We start from the raw sequence: 24,011 nt of genomic DNA on the forward strand, positions 1-24,011 counted from the left end.
TACAAAAAAATCTATCATTCTAACATTAATAAGAACAATTTTTAAAATAATCAGTATATGGTAAAAATATGAAGGCACACAAATAACTAGACATCACAACCAAGAAGCAACATAGACAACAGATACCACAAAGGCTTCCAGTACTGAAATGATCAGGCACATACGACAAAACAAATAAGGTAATTACATTCAAAGAAATAAAAGTCAAACTTAAAAATTTGGTTAGGAAATGAAAAAAGATAAGTTTTGAGTCATATTTTCTAAAGAAGCAAATAAAGCCCTGGCTGGTGTGGCTCAGTGGACTGAGTGCTGGCCTATGAACCAAGGGGTCACAGGTTCGATTCCCAGTCATGGCACGTGCCTGGGTTGTGAGCCAGGTTCACAGTAAGGGGCGTGCAGGAGGCAACCACACACTGATGTTTCTCTCCCTTTCTTTCTCCCTCCTTCCCCCTCTCTGAAAATAAAAAAAAAAAAAAATCTTTAAAACAATAAAAATAAAAAATAAAAAACCAAGTAAAAATTCTAGAACTAAGATTGAGGGAAGATGGCGGCAACATAGGTGGGAGCGGAGTCCACTTCCCCTCAACGCCAGGGAAATACCTAGCTGATCTGAGGAGCAGAGCGAACAGCCAACAGTATTCCAGCATATACAAAGATCAGAGACCAAAGATAGAGGACACTGAAAGATCTGACGGTAAGAAGAGTGCTCAAGGACAATAAGGTCGACGGGACCCAGGACCGCGCGGTACAAGGGCGGCAGAAGCGCCAGCCCTGGCGCAGGGGCTGCGGCAGGAGTCTTGGGAGAGGGCCAGGCTGCGCTGTGAGCAGCCAGGTGCTTGATTAGACCAGGGGGGCTTGAAAAGGAGGAATTTCTCAAAAAGAAAAAGAAAATAGAGACACTCAGGGGCTAATTAGAGAACTCTCGGTAGTAGCCGAGGCCCCTGGCGCCCCTCCCCCTCCGCCCCTGGACTGAGACGCTCACCTGAGGTCCGGTCGCGCGCGCGCGCGCAGATTAGCGAATGGGACCCGCACTTGAAACCCCGGAGGGGCGCCCACACCTGAAACCTCCGAGATAATTTGGAGCAGAGACTAGCTGCTCCACCCACAGGCCTAAAACCTCGGAACCGAGTGCCGCGTGATTCAGTCCCAGGGCGGCCCCGCCCGCCTGAGAGACTCAAGCCCAGGGCGGCTGGATCGGGCCCCCAAGCACAGAGCCTGTGGCTCAGCGGGCTGCGCGCGCTCACCAAGCACAGGGCCGGCTGGGTGCCCGTTTTCCAAATACAAAGCTGCTGGCGAGTGTCCTAACCCCAAGGCGGCTGAATCCGCCACCTGTGCGCCAGCGTTCCAAGCCCTGGCGGCTCGATTGGTCCGCCGGCTGCGCGCTCAGGGCACAAAATAACATCACAGACCAAAAGCGGCTGGATTCCCCTGCTGCGAGCGCACGCGTCACAAGCCAAAGCGGCTGGATTGGCTGATCAACGGACTGATTGACTGCCAGGGACCACACCTACAAAACAGCGAAGAGTGTGACCCAGGAAGAGAGAAAAGTGAAACCAATCCTTCCAACCACCCCCTCCCGTTGCACAGACAGGACACCACCAGAAATAACCTGACCGGTTTAAAGCCAACAGAAGATTTTTTTTTTTTAATCCTTTTTCTTTTTTTTCCTTTCCCCCTGAATTCCTTCTTCCTCTCTCTTTTTTTCCTTTTTTTCATTCCTTCTTCCTCCCATCCTTTACCATTTTTATGTCTTCTTCCTGCCTTCTTTTATATATTTCTATGTTTTAATTTTTGTTAAAATTCCTTCTTATCTTGCCTCCGATCTTTCTTTATTCCTTCTTCCCTCCTTCCTTCCTTTCCTCCTTTCCTATTTCCTTTTTCCCTCCTTCCCATCTTTCTTTTGGTTTGTTTTGTGTGTGTGTGTGTGTGTGTGTTTTTTTTTCTTTTCTTTCGCCCCCCCTTTCTCTTTTTCCCACAGGTGAGACAACAAAACCTGGAGTGCTGAAAAGACTAGAGTTAGACCGTGTTAAACACATAAACGTCAGCTCAAGACCAGTGAGCACAGGAGAGTAAGGAGACAGCACCACCGAATCCCATTGGCATTCTACCATAGAAGTTCATATCATAAATCCAGGGAGTCAGAACAAAGCAATTTAAGACGCAGAGGCCAACAAGAAGAGCCTCACAAACAATGGGAAGACAAAGAAACAATTCCCAAATGAAAGGAAAGGAGGAAGTCTCAGAAAGAATACTAACCGAAAAAGAGGCAAGTCAACTATCAGATACTGAGTTCAAAGCAATGGTCATCAGGAAACTCACTGAGCTCTCTGAGCTCAAAGAGAACTACCAGAAACTACAAGGAAACTACAATGAACTCACTGCAAACTATATCAACATGAAAAAGGAAATAGAAAATATCAACAAGAGCCAAGCGGAAATGAAGAATACAATTTCTGAATTGAAGAACACAGTAGAAGGAATGAAAAGCAGACTTGATGAAGCAGAGGATCGGATCAGCGAGCTGGAGGATAAAGTAGAAAAAAACACCCAGAAGGAGCAAGAAAAGGAAAAGAGGCTCAGAAAGAATGAAGAGGCAATAAGGGAAATGCAGGACAACATGAAACGTAACAATATCCGTACAATAGGAATACCAGAAGGAGAAGAAGAAGAGCAAGGGATAGAAAACCTGTTTGAAAAAGTAATGATGGAAAATTTCCCTAATCTGAGGAGAGAAAAAGTCACCCAAATCCAGGAAACACAGAGAGTCCCAAGCAAGAGGAACCCAAAGAGACCCACTGCAAGACACATCATAATTAAAATGGCAAATTTCCAAGACAAAGAGAGGATCTTAAAGGCAGCAAGGGAGAAAAAGGAAGTAACATACAAGGGAGCCCCAATAAGGTTAGCAACTGACTTCTCAATGGAAACGCTCCAAGCCAGAAGAGAATGGCAAAAAATATTCCAAGTACTGAGAACCAGAGGCCTGCAACCAAGACTACTTTACCCAGCAAGGCTCTCAATCAAGATAGAAGACCAAATAAAGAGTTTCCCAGACAAAAAAAGTCTAAAAGAATACAGCTCCATCAAACCAGCTCTGCAAGAGATGCTAAAGGGACTGCTTTAAGGAAAGGAAGGAAAAGAGAAAGACAGAGGAACACAGGTAGGAAATAATGGCAATGAATAACTACCTATCGATAATAACCTTAAACGTAAATGGATTAAATGCTCCAATCAAAAGACATAGAACAGCGGAATGGATAAGAAAACATGACCCACACATATGCTGCCTACAAGAGACCCATCTCAGGACAAAAGACTTACACAGACTGAAAGTGAAGGGCTGGAAACAAATTTTCCAAGCAAACGGACAGGAAAAAAAAGCAGGGGTAGCAATACTCATATCTGACAAAATAGACTTCCAAAGAAGGGCCATAAAGAGAGACCCAGAAGGTCACTTCATAATACTCAAAGGAAGAATCCACCAAGAAGACATAAACATTGTAAATATATATGCACCCAACATAGGAGCACCCAAATACATAAAGAAAATCTTGGAGGATTTCAAGAAAGATATTGACAGCAACACAATTATAGTAGGGGACTTTAACACCCCACTATCAAAAATGGACAGGTCTTCCAAACAGAAGATCAACAAAGATATTGTGTCACTTAACAATACCTTAGAGGAAATGGACTTAACTGATATATACAGAGCTTTTCATCCCAAAGAAGCAAAATACACGTTCTTTTCAAGTGTCCATGGAACTTTTTCAAAGATAGACCACATGATAGGACACAAAGCAAGCCTCAACAAATTCAAGAAAATTGAAATCATATCAAGCATCTTCTCTGACCACAAGGGTCTGAAACTAGAAACCAACGCCAAGGGTAAAAACCCAAAACACTCAAAAGCATGGAGACTGAATAGCATGCTATTAAACAATGAATGGGTCAAGAACGAGATTAGGGAAGAAATCAAAAACTTCCTGGAAACAAATGAAAACGAACTCACAACAACCCAAAACCTATGGGACACAGCAAAGGCAGTCCTGAGAGGGAAGTTCATAGCAATACAGGCCTACCTTAAGAAGTTAGAAACAGTTCACACAAACAACCTAACCCTACGCCTACAAGAACTGGAGGAACAACAACAAAGACAGCCCAGAGCAAGCAGAAGGAAGGAAATAACCAAGATCAGAGCAGAACTAAATGACATAGAGACTAAAAGCACAATTGTAAGGATCAATGAATCCAGAAGCTGGTTCTTTGAAAAGATAAACAAAATCAACAAGCCTTTAAGTAGGCTTATCAAGAAGAAAAGAGAGAGGATCCAAATAAACAGAATTAGAAATGAAAGTGGAGAGATTACAACTGATACCACAGAAATACAAAGGATCGTAAGAAATTACTATGAAGACCTATATGCTAAGAAATTTGAAAACCTAGATGAAATGGACACATTTCTAGAAAAATATAATCTTCCAAAACTGACTGAAGAAGAAGGAGAAAACCTGAACAGACCAATATCAGCAAAGGAAATTGAAGCAGTCATCAAGAAACTCCCATCACACAAAAGCCCTGGACCAGATGGTTTCACAGGAGATTTCTACAAAGCATTTAAGGAAGAACTAACCCCTATCCTTCACAGACTATTCGAAAAAATCCAAACTGATGGAAGACTCCCAAACTCTTTTTATGAAGCCAACATCATCCTAGTCCCAAAACCAGATAAAGACACAACGAAGAAAGAAAACTTCAGGCCAATATCGCTGATGAACATAGACGCTAAAATTCTCAACAAAATATTAGCAAACCGCATCCAGCAATATATTAAAAAGATCATCCACCATGACCAAGTGGGATTCATCCCAGGGATGCAAGGATGGTACAATATTCGCAAATCAATAAACATAATACATCACATCAACAACAGCAAAGACAAAAATCACATGATCATATCAATAGATGCGGAAAAAGCGTTCGATAAGATACAGCATCCATTTCTGATAAAAACACTCAGCAAAGTGGGAATAAAGGGAGCAGTCCTCAACATAATTAAGGCCATATATGAGAGACCTACAGCCAACATCACATTCAATGGACAAAAACTTAGAGCTTTCCCACTAAGATCAGGAACAAGACAAGGATGCCCTCTCTCACCACTCCTATTCAACATAGTATTGGAAGTCCTAGCCACAGCAATCAGAAAAGAAAAAGAAATAAAAGGCATCCAAATTGGAAAGGAGGAAATGAAACTGTCACTGTTTGCAGACGACATGATAGTGTACATGGAAAACCCTATAGACTCCACTCAAAAACTACTCGACCTAATAAATGAATTTGGCAAAATAGCTGGATACAGAGTCAATACCCAGAAATCAAAGGCATTCCTGTACACCAACAACGAAACTGCAGAAACACAAATCAAGAAAAAAATCCCATTCGATATAGCAACAAGAAAAATAAAGTACCTAGGAATAAACCTAACCAAGGAGGTAAAAGACCTGTACTCAGAAAACTATACAACACTGAAGAAAGAAATTAAGGAAGATACAAACAAATGGAAGCATGTACCATGTTCATGGATTGGAAGAATTAACATCATCAAAATGGCCATACTACCCAAAGCAATTTATAGATTCAATGCAATCCCTATTAGAGTACCCATGACATATTTCACAGATATAGAACAAACATTGCAGAAATTCATATGGAACCATAAACGACCTTGAATAGCAGCAGCAATTTTGAGAAAGAAGGACAAAGCAGGAGGTATCACAATACCTGATATCAAACTGTATTACAAGGCCACGGTAATCAAAACAGCCTGGTACTGGCATAAAAACAGGCACATAGACCAATGGAACAGAATAGAGAGCCCAGAAAAAAACTCAAATCTATACGATCAATTAATATTTGACAAAGGAGGCAGGAGCATAAAATGGAGCAAAAACAGCCTCTTCAACAGATGGTGTTGGGAGATCTGGACAGCTACGTGCAAAAAAATGAAACTCGATCACCAACTTACGCCATACACGAAAATAAATTCAAGATGGATAAAAGACTTAAATATAAGCCGTAACACCATAAAAGTCCTTGAGGAAAACATTGGCAGGAAAATCTCAGACATTCCACGCAGCAACATCCTCACAGACACATCCCCTAAAGCAAGGGACATAAAGGAAAGAATAAACAAATGGGACCTCATCAAAATAAAAAGCTTCTGCATGGCTAAAGAAAACAGCACCAAATTACAAAGAGAACCAACAATATGGGAAAACATATTTGCCAATGATACCTCAGACAAGGGCCTGATCTCCAAAATATATAAAGAACTCACAGGACTTCACTCCAGGAAGACAAACAACCCAATTAAAAAATGGGCAAAGGACTTGAACAGACACTTCTCCAAGGAAGACATACAGAGGGCCCAGAGACATATGAAAAGATGCTCAGCATCACTAGCCATCAGAGAGATGCAAATTAAAACCACAATGAGGTATCATCTCACACCAGTCAGAATGGCCAACATAAACAAATCCACAAACAAATGTTGGAGAGGATGCGGAGAAAAGGGAACCCTCGTGCACTGTTGGTGGGAATGCAGACTGGTGAGGCCACTGTGGAAAACAATATGGAATTTCCTCAGAAAACTAAAAATGGAACTGCCCTTTGACCCAGTAATTCCGCTGCTGGGATTATACCCTAAGAACACTGAAACACCAATCCAAAAGAATCTGTGCACCCCAATGTTCATAGCAGCACAATTTACAATAGCCAAGTACTGGAAGCAACCGAAGTGCCCATCAGCAAATGAGTGGATCCAAAAACTATGGTATATTTACACAATGGAATTCTACGCAGCAGAGAGAAAGAAGGAGCTTATACCCTTTGCAACAGCATGGATGAAACTGGAGAGCATTATGCTAAGTGAAATAAGCCAGGAAGTGAGGGACAAATACCATATGATCTCACCTTTAACTGGAACATAAGCACTAGAAGGAAAAAGCAAACAAAATATAACCAGAGACATTGAAATTAAGAACAATGTAACAATAGCAAGGGCAGGGGTGGGGGGTGGGGGCGGGGACAGTGGGTAGAGGGGATTACAGGAACTACTATAAAGGACACATGAACAAATCCAAGGGGGAGGGTGGAGAGGGGGGAGGGAAATGGGTTCACCTGGGGTGGGGTGAAGGGATGGGGAGAAAAGGCATACAACTGTAATTAAATAACAATAAAAAAAAAAGGAAAAAGAAAAAAAAAATTCTAGAACTAAAACATAAACAAATGAAATAAGGAACTAAATAGGTAATCAATTAATTAAATACAGCTCAAGAAATAGTAAGGAAAATAGGTCAGAAGACAAATTTTAAAAAAGATGAAAAACATCAAAGAAGGGTAAGAAACAGTAAAGGTATACTAAGAAGATCTAACATATAAGGTATATACATGTATACACATACACTTAGCATATATACATATATACCAAGAAGGTCTAACATAAAAGTGTGTGTACGCACACACACACAAACTTATATAAATACACTTTTACAAAAGTGCCTACATATATATACACACACAAACATAAATGTAAAAGTTTATATATATATATATATATATATACTTTTATAAAAGTATATACACACACACATATCCATAGACTCAAGAAATTCAATGAATTCCAAATGCATATGTACATTTATCAAAGAAAAACTGAAGAAAATCTCACAAAAAGAGAAATTCATAAATGCTACTCAAATTTTAAAAATATTTATCTCCAAATAAGCAGGCAGTAGAATGAGAACTGAAGTCTCACTAGAAATAACCAGAGACAGAGGAATAATATCTTCCGAGTTGATAAAAAAAAAAATACTGACCAAACTAAGAATTCTCAGAGTAAAACAGCTTTCATGAAAAAAGACAAATATGAAATCGCTGGCTGTCAACAAAGAGTTTACTTCAAGCAAACCTATGAAATAAGGAACATATTGGTCTCTGACCCTGGTTCCTGACACAGAGCTCCTAAAACCCTTGAAATTTCTTAAGTGAGAAGAGTCCTTCTGTGTTCTATGACATAATTCTTGGTGGGCTCCTAGATGGAGGTCAGTATTTAAAAACACGGAGCCAAGATAAAAAGCTTGAAAATTTCCATCCAATGCCCATCCTCCCATAGAAAGGAGAAGGGTTGGAAAATGAGCTAATAATCAATAATGCCTACGTGCTGAAGCCATTTGGAATTATTAATAATGGATTAAAAAACTCCATTTTTAATAATGGAATTTAAAAATCCATAAAGTGTAAGATTCAGAGAGACCTTCTGGGTTAGCAAACACACCCACATTCCAGGAGGGTGGCACATACTAATTCAACGGGGACAGAGATCCTGTGCTTGGGACTCTTTCACACCTAGTCCCATATATCTCTTTACCTGGCTGTTCATCTGTATCCTTTATCATATCCTTTATTATATAACAAGGCAGAAAATGTAAATAATTATTTCCCTAAGTTCTGTGAGTTGTTCTGGCAATTTATCAAACCTGAGAAGAGGGTCATGGGAACCCTGATTTATAGCTAGTCAGAATTATAGGTGACAACCTGGAACTTGTGACTGGCATCTTCAGTCTTGTGAGCCCTTAACTTGTGGGATCTGAGGCTAACTCAAAGTAGACTCAATTCAACTGAATTGAATGGTAGGACACTCAGCTAGTAGCAGAGAATTGGTCAGTCTGGGAAAACACCCATACATTTGGTGGTCAGCAGTGTGAGTGTATGCCCTGGCTGGTGTGGCTCAGTTGGTTGGGCATCATGGGTTCAATTACTGGTCAGGGCACATGCCTGGGTTGTAGGTTCAGCTGCCAGTTGGGGCACATGCTGGAGACAACTGATCCATGTTTCTTTCTCAAATCCGTGTTTCTCTCTCCTTCTCCCTCCCTTCCCTCTCTCCAGAAACAAAAAAAGAAACAGAAATAAAAATAAAGAAGCGTGAGTATGGTGGTAATAAAGAGTAAAGGGAAAAAACAGAGTAGTTTCCTTACAAAATACCTAAAAGAAATTTCCAAAAGTAAATAAGGAGAAAAACATGGTTGAATAAGTCGGTAGAACTGAATGAATGTTATTTAAATTAATAAGAGAATGTCCTGTGAAGGATAACCGCACATTGAATCAGAAGAGAGTAAAAAGAATTAAAATGTTCAAAGGTCCTTATACAGTCTGGTGTGGCAGGTGAAAAGGTGGTTGGTACTGGACCTTGATAACATAAGGGTGTATGCTGTTAGGTATGTGTAGATTCTACCAAAAGATTAGAAGTATATACAGCATGGGGCAAAAGTAGCTTTACAATTGTGAGTCGATAAAATACAGAATTTATTATTGTATTATAATTTATTATATTATTTTCCATATGAATAACTGTAAACCTACCTTTACTCCACCCTATATAACTCCCAAACTAATAATACAAGTACAAAATTAAATAATAAATATAGCAAAAGCAAACAAGAATCAAAAGAAAAAAGAAAGACTACAGAGTTGGAACAAAAAATAGCATCTCAAAAGACTATAAGTTTAAACCCAAATATATCACAATTTACATTAACTTTCTATAAAGAAAGTGGTCTGGGTATAAGACAACGATTATCAAACTTAGTTAAAAAAATTACCCACTGCTTACAGAGACTCATGTTAAATGTCTGAATGCAGATAGGTAGAGAGTAAAAGGATGAAATAAGATATTACATGCAGAATATAACCCTTGGGGAGAGGCTGAAAACTATTTTGAGCCCAGACCATTAGGCTCCCCACCACCAACAGAGGAGCAGGACCCCTAAGAAAAACCTGGCTTCAAGATCCAAGGATACAAGGACTGAGTTAAGACCAAGACCAAAAGAGAACAACAGAAAACATCCCTGAACATATTTGCCAGTAATACATCTATAAGAGGTAAATATCCAAAATTCATAAAGAACTTCTTAAAACTCAGCACCAAAAGAAAAAAACTCCAATTAAAAAAATGGGCCAAGGACCTGCATAGCACTTTTTAAAAGAGGACAGATGGCCACTAGACATATGAAAAGATATCCATGTCACTAACCATCAGAGAAATGCAAATTAAAACCACAATGAGGCATCATTTCCTACTTGTCAGAATGGCTATCATCATTAAATCAACAAACAAGTTTTGGAGGGGATGTGGAGAAAAGGGAATCCACCCTTGTGTATTCCTGGTGGGAATGCAGATTAGTGCAGGCACTCTGGAAAGCAGTATGGAGTTACCTCAAAAATTAAAAAGAAACTGCCTTATGACCCACCAATATACCCAAAGAAACCCAAAACACTAATTAAAAAGAATATATGCACCCCTGTGTTCATTGCACCATTATTTACAATAGCTAAGATTTGGAAGCAGCCCAAGTGCCCATCAGTAGCTGAGTGCATAAAAAAGCCGTGGTGCATTTACACAATGGATTAACATACAGTCATAAAAAAGAAGGAAATTTTAATCTTTCCAACAGCATGGATGGACCTGGAAAGTATTATGCTAAGTGAAATAAGTCAGTCAGAAAAAGATAAGTACTACATGATTTTACTTATATGTGGAGTGTAATGAACAAAATAAACTAACAAACAAAATAAAAAACAGACTCATAGATACAGACAACAGACTGACAGCTGTCAGTGGGGAGTGAGGGATTGAGGGACTGGGTGGAAAAGGTGAAGGGAGTAAGCAAAAAAAAAAAAAAAAAACCCTATTAGACACAGACAACAATATGGTGAACATGGTGATTACCAAAGGGAAAAATGGGGGTAGGGGAGGTAGAAGAGAGGAACGGGGGAATAAATGGTGTTGGAAGGAGACTTGACTTGGGGTGGTGAACATACAAATACATACAGATGATGTGTTTTAGAATTGTACACCTGAAACCAATAATTGTATTAACCAACGTCACCCCAATAAATTCAATTTAAAAAATAAATTAGTTTAGTCAATAATAAAACAGCCTTCAAAACATTACATGATATGATAACATAATTTAAAAAATTAAATTAAATTCAAACAGAACCCTTCCTGCAGCCAGTAACAAATAAAAGGAGTCCACTTCAGGGAAAGAGGCTAGAGCATAAGACATACCTTCTGAAACAGAAGATCAGAGGAAAATCCTAAAGCTAAGGGTGAAATAGAAACTGAGAAAAACCCTTCACAACCCAGGTGCATAAAAGATAAGCACAGCAATACAAAAAACTTAACCCCTGTGCAGCTCCTGCCTGGAACAACTCAACTCCATCCCCACTAAAAATAAAGGCTTAAGGGAAAAGGAGTTGATTCCATTTCTGGGCATGAGTACCACTTACTACTCTTTCTACTGTCCTACACCCCTTAGCCATCAGCCCCCAACTCCGAGTCCTAGGCAACTACTAATCTATTTTCTGTCACTGTAGACCAGCGATTTTCAACAGGTGTGCTGCAAGAATTTTTAAAACATGTAATACCTGACTATTTAGTCAGGGGCACTAACATCTTTTCCCCTTGAGTATGAAATTTTTTGTAAAGAAATGACAACAGCCAACACAACAATAGCCATCTGATATGAATGCCCTGTCTTGAATCATAAATATATAGGTCCTATAGAGTTACGTCTTATTGGTCACATTGTACAATAAGGTTGCATCTGATTGGTACCAGAACTCCTTATATACAGGCATGGGCATCTAATTTTTTTTTAAGTCACTTGGAGCAAAAAGGGTGGGTAATTACCATTTTTTTAAATCAATCAAAATTATATTTGTTTTTTGGTCACATTGGCAAAAAATATATATCTTTGGTGTACCACAAAATTTTAGTAGTGTTGTATGTGCCATGAAATTTTTTAAAAATGAAAATTGCTGCTATAGACCATATATATCTTTAAATATTTTTATTGTTAAATATAACATATAAAGAGAAAAGTGTATATAATACTCTTTCATGTGTTGATACATGTACAGCTTAAACACATGTGAATTACTGACACATGTGTTTTTTGAATAATGTACTGGATTAAATAGTGTCTCCTGAAAATGCATGTCCACTCAGTACCTGTGAATGTGACCTTATTTGAAAAGAGTCTTGGCAGAGGACAAGGTCATACTAGATTAGAGTGAGCCCTAAATACAATGACTAGTGTCCTTATTTTAAAAAATTGGAGGGCAGGGGAGGATTTGGGCATAGAAACACAAGGAAGAATGCCATGTTGTGATTGAGTCAGAGATTGGAGTTATGCTTCCAAGGAAAGGAATGCCAAAGACTGTTGGCAGCTACAAAAAGCTAGGAGAGAAGCAAAGCACAGATTCTTCCTGAGAGCCCCCATGAGGAAACCAAGGCTGCCAACTCCTTGATTTTAGACGTTTGGCCTCCTAAAACGTTGAGAGAATAAATTTCTGTTGTTTAAACCACCCAGTTTGTGATACTTTGTTATTAGAGCCCTAGCAAACAAGTACAAATCACATAAAACTGGAAACAAACTAAGTATCTACAAAAATAAAATAGATAACACAGTGGCATTTTCTTCAAAGAAGTATCACTTGGGAGATACATAAAACAATAAGATTGACTTTCCTAAGCACAATATTGAGAAAAGAAACTGGGTACAAAAAAATTATGTAATACATGATACCACTGATTTAAAGTTAAAAAAAAAAAAAAGGAAACAGCCAAATTATTTTCTACTCTTTCATTTCTGATTTTATTTGGGTCCTTTCTCCTTTTTTCTTTATGAGACTGGCTAAAGGTTTGCCAACCTTGTTTATCTTGTCACAGAAGCAGCAGTTGGATTCATTGATCTTTTGTATCATCATTTTAGACTTTATTTCCTTTATTTCTGCTCTGATCTTTATTATTTCCTTCCTTCTACTCACTATGGGCTTTGTTCATTGTTCTTTTTCAAGTTCCTTTAAGTGTGAACTTAGATTGTTTATTTGAGCTTTTTCTCATTTTTTGAGATAGGCCTGTAATATTATGAATTTCCCTCTTAGGATTGCTTTCCCAGTGTCCCACAGATTTTGGATTATTGTGCTCTCATTTTCACTTGTTTTAAGGTATCTTTTGTTTTCTTCCTTGATCTCATTGTTCACCCATTCATTGTTTTATAACATGTTATTTAGCTTCCATGTCTTTGTGTGATTTTCAATGTTCTTCTTATGAATGATTTCTCCTTTCATAGCGTTGTGGTCAGAGAAGATAATTGATATGATTTCAATCTTCCTCAATTTTTGAGACTTGTTTCATGTCCTAACACATGGTCTATCCTGGAAAACGTTCCATGCGCACTTGAAAAGTATGTATATTCTGCTGCTTTGGGATAAAATGCTCTGAAAATATTAATTAAAACCATTTGAACTAGTGTGTCATTTAATGCTGCTGTCTCCTTGTTGATTTTCTGCCTGGAAGATCTACCAATTTAAGTCAATGGGGTGTTAAAATTCCCAACTGTGACTGTATTTCTGTCTATCTCTTTCCCTTTATGTCCATCAAGATTTGCTTTACATATTTAGATGCTCCTATGTTGGAGCGTAAATCTTTATAGGGCTATCTCCTCTTGTTGGATTGTTCCCTTTATCATTATGTAGTATCCTTATTTGTCTCTTACTATAGCCTTGACCTTAAAGTCTGTTTTGTTGGATATAAGTCCTGCTATCCCAACTTTTTATTCTGTTCCATTTGCATGAAATACCTTTTTCCATCCCTTTACTTTCAGTCCTTATGAATCTTTCAATCTGAGATGGGCCTCTTGGAGGCAGCATATATATGGGTCTTGTTTTTTTATCCATTCAGCTCCCCTATGTCTTTTGGTTGGAGCATTTAAGCCATTTACATTTAAGGTTATTACTGATAGATATGTACATAGTGCCATTTTATTGTTAGACTGTTGTCCTCTGGGTTTTTTTGTTTGTTTCTTTTTCTTTTTCTTTCTTTTTTTTTTTTTTTACTTTTTCTCCTTCTCCTCCTTCTCCTTCCTCTTCCCTCTCCCCCTCCTCCTCCTCCTCCTTCTTCTTCTAGCAAGCCCTTTAACATTTGTTGCAGTACTAGCTTGGTGTTAAATCCTCCAGCTTTTTCTTGTCTGGGAATCTCCTAACTTCTCCTTCAATTTTGAATAATGGCCTTGCTGGGTAAGGTAGCCTTGGTTGCAGGTACTTGCTTTTCATCACTTGACTATTTCTCGCCACTCTCTTCTGGCCTGAAATGTTTCTGTTGAGTAATCAGAGGTCAGTCTAATTGGTGCTCCCTTGTAGGTAACTACCTGCTTTTCTCTTGTGGCTTTTAGGATTCTCTCCTTGTCTTTAAACCTTGTCAGTTTAATTAAGATGTGACTCAGCATAGGCTTCTTTGGGCCCAACTTGTTTGGGACTCTGAGCTTCCTGAACTTGTGTGCCTTTTTCCTTCACCAGATTAGGGAAGTTTTAGGTCATTATTTCTTTAAATACGTCCTCGATTCCTTGCTTCCTTTCTTTTCCTTCCGCTATTCCCATGATGTAGATGTTGTTATGCTTCACACTGTCCAAAATGTTTCTTAAGCTCTCCTCATTTTTTAAAATTCTTTTTTCTTTTTGCTGCTTTGCTTCAGTGTTTTTTTCTACCTTGTCTTCCAAAACACTAATTCAATCCTCTGTTTCATTTAACCTACTCTTTATTCTTTCCAGTGTATTATTTATTTCAGATATTGCATTCTTTATTTCTGACTGGTCCTTTCTCTTTCTATGTCTTGCTGTTGGGTATCTTTATAATCACTACTCAAAACTCTCTAAATCTTACAAATTGCCTTTCTCCATTTCATCTAATTCTTCTTCTGGGAAATTCCCTTGTTCTTTCATTTGGGGTTCTTTGTCTTCCCATTTTGGCTGTTTCTTTGTATTTTCCACCTTAGTTGTTAAACTGATCAGTTGTTAATCTAATCAAGCTGTAGTCAGTAGCCCAGCTACAGCACTATAAGGTAGGGCAGAGTAATTCCTGTGGGTGGGGCTCCTTCTTCACATCAGGCTGATGTCACTTGGAGAGGAGTGCTTTCACTAAGAAATATGGCTTCTGTAATATGGGGAATGACTGAGCACAGGGACCCTGGTAGCTATTCCTTCAATTTTCTCCCCAAAGCCACCAGCCCCCAACTCTCCTTAAGCATCTCTAGTCCACTCTGCACTCCCTCTGCTGGAGCCCAGGGTAAGTCGCTACAAATGAAATTTTGTGTGTTGGCCCTTTAAGAAGCTTTCTGTGTCTCCAGTGGCCTCTCCCTGGCAGACAGAAACCCTGCTGCTTTTCACAGCTGGATGTTATCTGGGTTTCTTTCAGGCTCTGTTGCTGTAGTCTTAGGGAGCCCAGCTTGGAGTTTGGACCCCACACTTCTCAGATGGAACCCCCTGGCTGCTGAAACATCCCTCTGGAACTTCAGCTGCTGCCCATGGTAGCCCAGCCAGACCTCATGTGCTTCCTCCACGTTCCCTTCCAGTCTTGTTTTGGTGAAGTGGTTTCTTCTGTCTGTCCTTGGTTATAAGGCTTCTCTCCAGCTAGTGTTCAGTTGGTTTTTCTGAATGATTTCTCTACAGTTTATTTGTAATCCCAGATTGGTCCTGGCAGGAGGTTAGTGCAGCTTCCACTTACTCCTTTAGCACCTTGGATCCTTCAGATCTCTGGTTTAAAATAACATGTTCGACTATATGTTTGTGTTTATGTACCCTTCTCTATGTGTACTTATAGTTTACAATTTAAATAAAAGAAAAAAGAAAGTGGGAAGAAAATTAATCCACCAGTTAGTTAAAGCACCAATGCCTTCCTGAGAACTTTATGGGAAGTAAGGAAGTATGTCCTTAAAGTCAACAGATGCAAGGGCAGCCACTTGATTTGTCAACCTTGTAACTGGTAGGGATGGCTGTTCTGGAAGCCAGGTTGATTGCATAGTTCTAAGAGTCATTACCAGAAGCTCACTCTAGGTACCCTTCCTTCCGTAATCCCTTCCAAATCTCTTTTTATTTATAATGTCTAGAGTAGTTTCTCTTAAGAGCACATGAACCCTAGCAAATAGGGTTCATCGAAAGAAGTTCAAGAAAAAAGCAAAGTAGAATTCCCCATATTAAGTATTAACAGTAATAAAAATGAAGGGCTAGATCCTGACCATCCAATTAACTTGACACTTATCTGTCATTCCTAACAGATGTCTTATCAAAGCATAAAAACTAAGTCTTTATTTAACACTTTCTGAAGTTGATTTTTGACTTTTATAAAACACAAAAAGGAGTAAGTGAAGAAGAGTAAAATATAGAGGCATGGAAAGAAATAAAAAACTGAGGTTTTGTTACCTGGAGTCTCGTATTCATTTCCAAGAAATAAAAATTTTTCTTTGAGTCCACAAGGAATTCTACAGTTCCAGCAGAAGAATACTTTACTGCTTTGGCCAGAGCTACAGCTTGTTCTCCCATTGCACTTCGAGTCACAGAATCCAGAAAAATGCTGCAAGTACAGAAAGAGTAGTGTATTTTCAACAAAAATCAAATTATCTTCTGTGTGCATTATATAAAAATGTTCTTAAAGTTTATTCAGATATGATCATTTATATCAATTTAAAATTTCATATTATATGCTTTACATGTAATATATACTTATTGGGTTATTACACACATTTAAATAAGTCAACTTCAGATTTTCATAAAATATTTGAACTTTCCACATTATATTGCAAATTATAAAATATACAACTATTGCTGTTCAGTAGTTTTCAATAAGTAAAATTTAAAATACATATTCAGAATCATTTCAAGCTAAAATTGAGAGAAAAATAAATTCTTAGAATCTAATATATACAATTGATCCTTGTTATTCATGGATTTCATATTTACAAATTTGCTAAAATTTATTTGTAATCTCAAAATTAATCACTCACAGCACTTTTGTGGTCATTCACACACATGCTCAGGGAAGCAAAAAAATTTGAGACCCCCCCAACATGAGTATCCCCAGCTGACATCAAATAAGGCAACACTCTGCTTTCTTGTTTCAGCTCTCATAATATAAACAACTGTCCTTTTCACAGTTTGCTTAGTGTCACATCCTCACTTTTGTGGGAGGCTGTGGGGCGGGATGGGGGGGATGAATTTGCTTCTTAAGATGGCCCTTGAGTGATGTGCTGAAGTATGAATTAGTGTTCCTAAGCCCAAGAAGGCTGTGATGCTGTGATGTGCCTTATGGAGAAAACATGTGTGATAAATGAGCTTCCTTCACATATCATTACAGAGCTGGGGGCCAGGACTGTAAGTTCAATGTTAATGACTCAACAATATATATTAAACAAGGTGTCTTTCAACAGAAACACATACAAAACAAGGTTATGTATTAATTAGTTGGTATAAATGTTCTAACTAGAGGCTTGAAGGAACCTAACTCTGTATTTCCCCTAGAAGCAATGCTTCAGTACTCACTGATTCAGTGATCATAGTGACTTTATGGAACATAACTACCACAAATAACAAGATTTGACTGTACATCTAATAAATCCTCTAAACTTTTGTTTTGCAATATTAAAATCACATTCCAGCAGGAAAGTAAAGCTGAAAGTTTTCAATTGACCCTGAAAAGGATATTATCGAATAATTTCTGCATTTTCACAGATCTTGTTTCTAATGCAAGTGGGTTCTGAGATACAAAACATTGACTACTTAGTGATTAAAATGGTCTCAACTTCACTTGGAATGGTGAAAACACACTACAATATACAGATGACATATTATAGAATTATGTGTGTGAATCATATATAATTTTATAAACCAATGTCACTCCATAAGTTTAATTTAAAAAATGGTTAACCTGTTCTGAAATGAGAAAAATTAAGATGTCATTTTTGTCATGATTGGTGTGGCTCAGTGAGTTGGGCATCATCCCATATCCCAAAAGGTCACAAGTTCAGTTCCCAGTTCAGGCATATGCCTGGGTTGTGGGCCAGGTCCCCAGTTAGGGGCATGTTGAAAGGCAACTGACTGCACATCAATATTTCTCTCCTTCTTTCTCCATCTCCTGTCCTCTCTCTCTAAAAGCAAATAAATAAAATCTTTTTTAAAAAGATGATAATTTATAACATTTTTATTATGGAATAGTATAATTTATTTGCATGTACTTGTTTTTCACATGTAATAATAACCACTCTTTTTTTAAAATTTTTATTGTTATTCAATTACAGTTGTGTGCCTTTTCTCCCCGTTCCTCCACCACACCCCAGCTGAACCCACCTCCCTCCCCCACCTCCACCCTCCCCCTTGATTTTCTCCATGTGTCCTTTATAGTAGTTCCTGTAATCCCCTCTCCTCACTGTCCCCTCCCCACTCCCCCCTGGCTATTGTTAGATTGTTCTTAACTTTAATGTCTCTGGTTATATTTTGTTTGCTTTTTTCTTCTGCTGATTATGTTCCAGTTAAAGGTGAGATCATGTGGTATTTGTCCCTCACCGTCTGGCTTATTTCACTTAGCATAATGCTCTCCAGTTCCATCCATGCTGTTGCAAAGGGTATAAGCTCCTTCTTTCTCTCTGCTGCATAGAATTCCATTGTGTAAATATGCCATAGTTTTTGGATCCACTCATTCACTCTTGTTTTATCTATGCAGCATGTCCGCTTTTCAATCAGGCCAACCAATTTATTTTTAGCAAGTCCTAAATTAAATGTTATCTCACCCATAAAGGATTCCATAACTGTTTCTACAAGTACTTTTTTGTAACAAAATCACAATTCAAAAATTAATAAAAACTCTTTAATAGCATTTAATATCTACTCAATATTCAAATTTCCCTGATTATCTCATCAATATCTTTTTACAACTTTTTGAATCAGGATCCAAATAAGGCCCACTCACTACATTTAATTGGTTTTTAAATCTTTAAGATTGTCTTAACTTGTAATGCCCTCTTTCCTTTTTTTTTTTTTTTAAACCAAGAACTGGTCATTTTCCTGTCTTATTCTTCACATTGGTTTCAACTACATGCAACCCCACAGTGTCTTTTAACATTTGTATAATATTCCTATTTCTTAAAAATTGCTGGTTAAATCTAGAGCCTTTAGTAAAGTCAGGTTGGATACATGGGAGCGAGGTAAGAATAGGTAACAGGTGTGAAGTGTACTTCCACCGTTTCCCCTTTTGGTGTTAGGATTATTGGATTCACACTTTATGAAACTTATTTGCCTATTAGAAATAACGATTCTTCATTAACCTAAAAGATATAAGCATAGATGACATTTCAACAATAACTGGCTGATAAAATTAATGCAACTGAAAGAAAGAAACCCAACTAAAGATGAATATGACAGCATTTGAAGAATCTCAAGTACAACTGAGCAAAACTACTTTTGTCCTGTCTGGTCTTGTCTTTTTCCTTATCGTAAACTCTGCTAGTGACACACAGAGCTATAAATAACCTCACCACTACACTCAAAGCACAGTGCTAAATTCTCACTGTAGGTACTAAAAACTACATATTCCAATTATGTTAATATTTCACAGTACATAAATATATATCAACTCACTATTAATGATCAGTTCTAAGATTTTCTTATTTGATTCCTACTGCTTTAAATTTTCCTTTTTTCTCTAAATAGATCAGATGTTCATTTGAAAAACTTACATTGTATGTGTGTGTGTGTGTGTGAGAGAGAGAGAGAGAGAGAAAGAAAGAGAGAGAGAGAAGAAACAAAAATCATGATTCAAGATTTGAAGTCTGTGAAAGATTTTTATCCCAGGTAAGACTTGAGTGAGTTTTGAATAAAACGAGAAAGTTAATTATATTGGAAGTAATACAGAAAACACAAAATTGAAAAAAAAAGTAGTATCTGACACTTTCTACCAACATCCATTGTCACGTTCTTCCACATGACTAGAATTTCAGCTAAGCACTATTATTTCCCAGCCTCCCTAGCACAGTGCCTAACTTCAGATCACTTCCAAGCAATCAACACAGGCATGTTCTAGGAACTTTCCTAAAGACACAATAGAAAGTTCCTTTTGCTTTTTCTCCTTCCTTCCCTCCTTCTTACATGCTGGTCCTGGGCCATCAACTAGGGCCTCACCCCATGTGGGCCCCACCCCATGTAGGTTACAATGGATTATTCTTCAAAGCATGGTAGCTGGTTTATAAGTGTGGTATCCCAAGAGACAAGGAAGTAAAAGCTGGCAGTTTCATAAGTCTCACTTTTATGTAGTCTATTGGTCAAGTACTCACAGGGCGTAGAATGAAGGGGAGGAAACATAGATGCCTTCCCCAACTCCTCAACAAGAGAAGTAGCAAAGGGTTTGGGGACTGTAGTTTTAAACACGACACCATATTGTGCACTGGTGTCCGTACTCCCAAGATGGCATCAGTCGTACCATTGAAAGAGAAGAAACATGGATGTCAAAATAGGGGAGTTGCCAAACTGGATGCTGATGTGGGGTTTCACCCTTAAAGTCATTCCTGGAGGGTTTCAAATAAGTTATTACTGGTATTAACAATAAGTATGTCAACAGGAAGAAAGATAACTTTGCTGGCATTTCTATGGAGTCAGCAGCTTATGTGCTTTTCAACTCCTGCTGTTCTTATGAGGCACTCAAACATAAATCCTGACACAAGTAACCACTGAAGAGGGCCCAGTGTGGACTCCACATTCCTACCCATGACCTTTGCCCAGCACCTCTGAATCCTTTTAACACCTAATAAAAAATGGTTGATAAAAAATAAAAAGTAAAAATAATAAAACACTACACCATATATTTTAACAACTAATCTAATTAAAGTGAAATATCATTTTTACCACTACTCTGTGATTAAAAATTCACTCATATTCACAATTACTCTTTTCAGAAACTATGCATACATTATATCAAAGCACAATGACTAGGCTGATGAAGGTTATAGTTGACTATATTCCTTAGAGCCTGATTACTAAAAATAACAATATACACTCAACTGGGGATTTTTAAGAAATAAGAGAAAACCAGAATATCTAAAACTACAACCTAGTATCAAATTAAAAATGATGTTCCAGGAATGGAACTTCAAACACATGAAGGTGGCTTAGAGAAGTGGTCAAAGTAGTTCTGATAAATTAAGGGATTTCTAAAACCATGCCCAGAATCCTTTTCATGGTAGGACAAATTCAGGAAATTCGGGATCAACTTTATGAAACCATCATTAATAGGAAAATGTAAAAAGCATGCATACCAGAAATTCCACATGCCCAAAACATCCATAGGATCTGTGTTACCTAGAAGTCTGTGGGCTTCGTAGTGGTTATCCACCCAAATTTTGCTCCAATAAAGCCCCAATTTATTTTTCAGGCATTCTCTCATTTTCATGCACTGAAGTATTGAGGAAGATCAAGTGGCAAACTCTTAATTATAAAAATATAGGTTTTACCATGACTATTAAAGCAAGTGCAACCAATAAAATGGAGAAGAAATATAAAAAAGCAGACAAGGATAAATGTTCATCAGGAGAAACTGTTACCTTGGTGCTTCTTCTATCACTTTCTGATTCCTTCGCTGAACTGAGCATTCTCTTTCATTCAGCCACAAAGCATTCCCATGTTTATCACCTAAAACCTGAAACACAATACCATTTCAAAAATTATATAGTCATACCCATAGAGTACATGCCCAGTTAACATTTTCCCATATAGCACCCTTGGTTTTTAATGCTCATAGAACATATTCATTCCTCTTTTGATTGATGTTAATAGAGAAAAACTTTATATTTACAACCCCGAAGGGATTGTAAACCTCAAAGGATTGAAAGGAAGACTTACTTTTCATTGAATTCTCTTTATCCTGTGTACAAATTACCCAAAAATAAGTAAATAAGAAACTTCCCAGTGTAGATCAGTAGGAAAACATCTCCGTTGGCTATTTGGACTACTGGAATACATGCTCACCTGTATTTAAAAATACCACCTATGCTATATGCTATACCTAATTAAAATAAACTGATATAAATACATAATTACTTAACATAATTTAACACTTATTGAGTATTAGTAATACGAAAGGCACTGGCTTGGTTGCTGAGGATAGCAAGTGAATAAGACTAGTCTCTGCCCTCAAGAACTTCAATTTAATCAATTTCATTTAACTTCAATCAATTTAATTATTACATATCAATTCATACCCATAATGTGTAATATTAGCAAAAAGGCATTTCTAACATAAAATGAAAATTTCAGCAGACGCCTTCTTTTTTCTTCTCTGTTTCATTTCAAAAAATCCATTTTGTTTTGCTGAAATCACACCCTCACAATCCTTTTAACAGTCACATTAAAATCTTATTCTGAGTAGGAAATATGATTTCCTCATCTCTATACAACTAGCTTCTAGTAGAATGCCTGTCAGTGATCCACATAGACATCTAGTCAGCTAAAATGAAACAAGAGTCCAGGTCAAGCACTTTTCTTTTAAAAATGCCCTAAAGACCAAATCTCAGAAGACGAAGTATATTCATGGAATATACTTAGCCTGTCCACACATCTCGGGACAGCTTCTTTCTGGAGCTGGGATTTTATATCATTCCCTATCCCAACATTCTGGCACTTTGACAAAAGCATACCAGATCCCAAAGGTAGATTACCAATTTATACACATTCTCTAAATTGTACTTACTCCAACATATCAGAACAGTTTACAGTCATTCTAAATAGAAGAAAGGATATGTTTGCAATAGGAATAATGATATAATTTTAAAGTCATAATAATTAGAAAACATCTTAAAATGTACCAACCTGAATTTCTATATGACGAGGGTTATCAATAAATTTTTCTATTAGTAGTCTATCATCGCCAAAACTAGAAGCTGCTTCTTGAGATGAAAATCTAAAACCATCCCTGTAAATGAAAACAGAAGAACAATCAAATAAACAAAATAAACACAGCCCTAACACACAAAAAAATAATGTAATATTTATTTTGTCTTACTTCTGAACAAAGCAGAGAAAAATTCATTTAATGTACAAATAACTAAGTTAACTTTCATCAAACTACAATTCTTCCACTTACCTAGCTCTGTGAAGTCAAGTGAGTGATTTAACTCCCTTGATCCTAGATTTTATACCTAAATAATAATACTGATATTTATTTCACCAACTATTAAAACTGAGATTTAAATAAATCATACTAATCATATAAAGTTCCATTTCTTCATCCCCAATATACCTTAATTCCACTAATAAAAAATATAAAAGTACATATGCATTAGACTAAAAAGTCAGAAGATACACATAAAAATGTAAATGATCTGGCCAACTGCATAGTTGGGGCACAACTACAGCAAATAGGAGGATCCTCAAGAAGACTTCCTGATATTTTAAATATACCTTTAAATGCAATCACCTCTTACACAACCATACAGATCTTTACAATTTTATCATCTTTAAAATATTTCAAAATTAATAATTTAAAAAGTATGACTTTTGAAAAAAATATGGATTTAATTATTGCTTTTATATTTTATTCCCAAACTATAACTTAAATCATTATTATTAAAATATGCTTAATATATTCATACACTAAGAAATGAGCTTATTCAGTCAACCTATTAAAAACTCAAACTTGCTTACCTAAAATTAACTGAGTACATTATTTTCCATTCATTGTTATTTCAAAATATAAAATTTAATTCCTTTTACATGTAATTAATACTTTCTTAATCTTTAGATTAACTACTTATACTTAACATACAACATTACAATTCTTCCAATCCTTCCATTTACAAACACTCCATCTGAAAATATTAGAAATAACTATTTCATTTGTTTTGTGTTTGAAAAATTCAACATTGCAAGTAAACACTGATTAGAAAATAAATTTCAAAACATTTCAAAATTCCTATTTCTCAGAGTTCTCAGAAAAATTAACAGGTTTTTCCTAGTCCTCCATTACTTCCTTGACTTGGAGGAATGGAGTTTAGATCTCACATAATGATAACCCTCAAAGAAACTAAAGCATGATGAATCATTGTTTTCAATACCATGTAACCAACAAGATT

General features: G+C 37.2%; 1 protein-coding gene across 2 annotated transcripts in view; it reads right to left on the reverse strand.

Moving 5' to 3' along the window:
* The window catches only part of PCCA (propionyl-CoA carboxylase subunit alpha), a 473,714-nt gene that overhangs the window by 256,250 nt on the left and 193,453 nt on the right, over nucleotides 1-24,011 (reverse strand). For both annotated transcript variants that reach the window (XM_024578839.4, XM_024578842.3), the window contains exons 10-12: nucleotides 22,750-22,852; nucleotides 21,486-21,580; nucleotides 16,324-16,474 (exon numbers count right to left, since the gene is read on the reverse strand). In XM_024578839.4, coding sequence (XP_024434607.2) covers nucleotides 16,324-16,474; nucleotides 21,486-21,580; nucleotides 22,750-22,852 — 349 coding nt within the window. The remainder of the gene's footprint in view (nucleotides 1-16,323; nucleotides 16,475-21,485; nucleotides 21,581-22,749; nucleotides 22,853-24,011) is intronic.

This window comes from Desmodus rotundus, chromosome 13, assembly GCF_022682495.2.
Source record: "Desmodus rotundus isolate HL8 chromosome 13, HLdesRot8A.1, whole genome shotgun sequence".
Taxonomy (NCBI): Eukaryota; Metazoa; Chordata; class Mammalia; order Chiroptera; family Phyllostomidae; genus Desmodus; species Desmodus rotundus.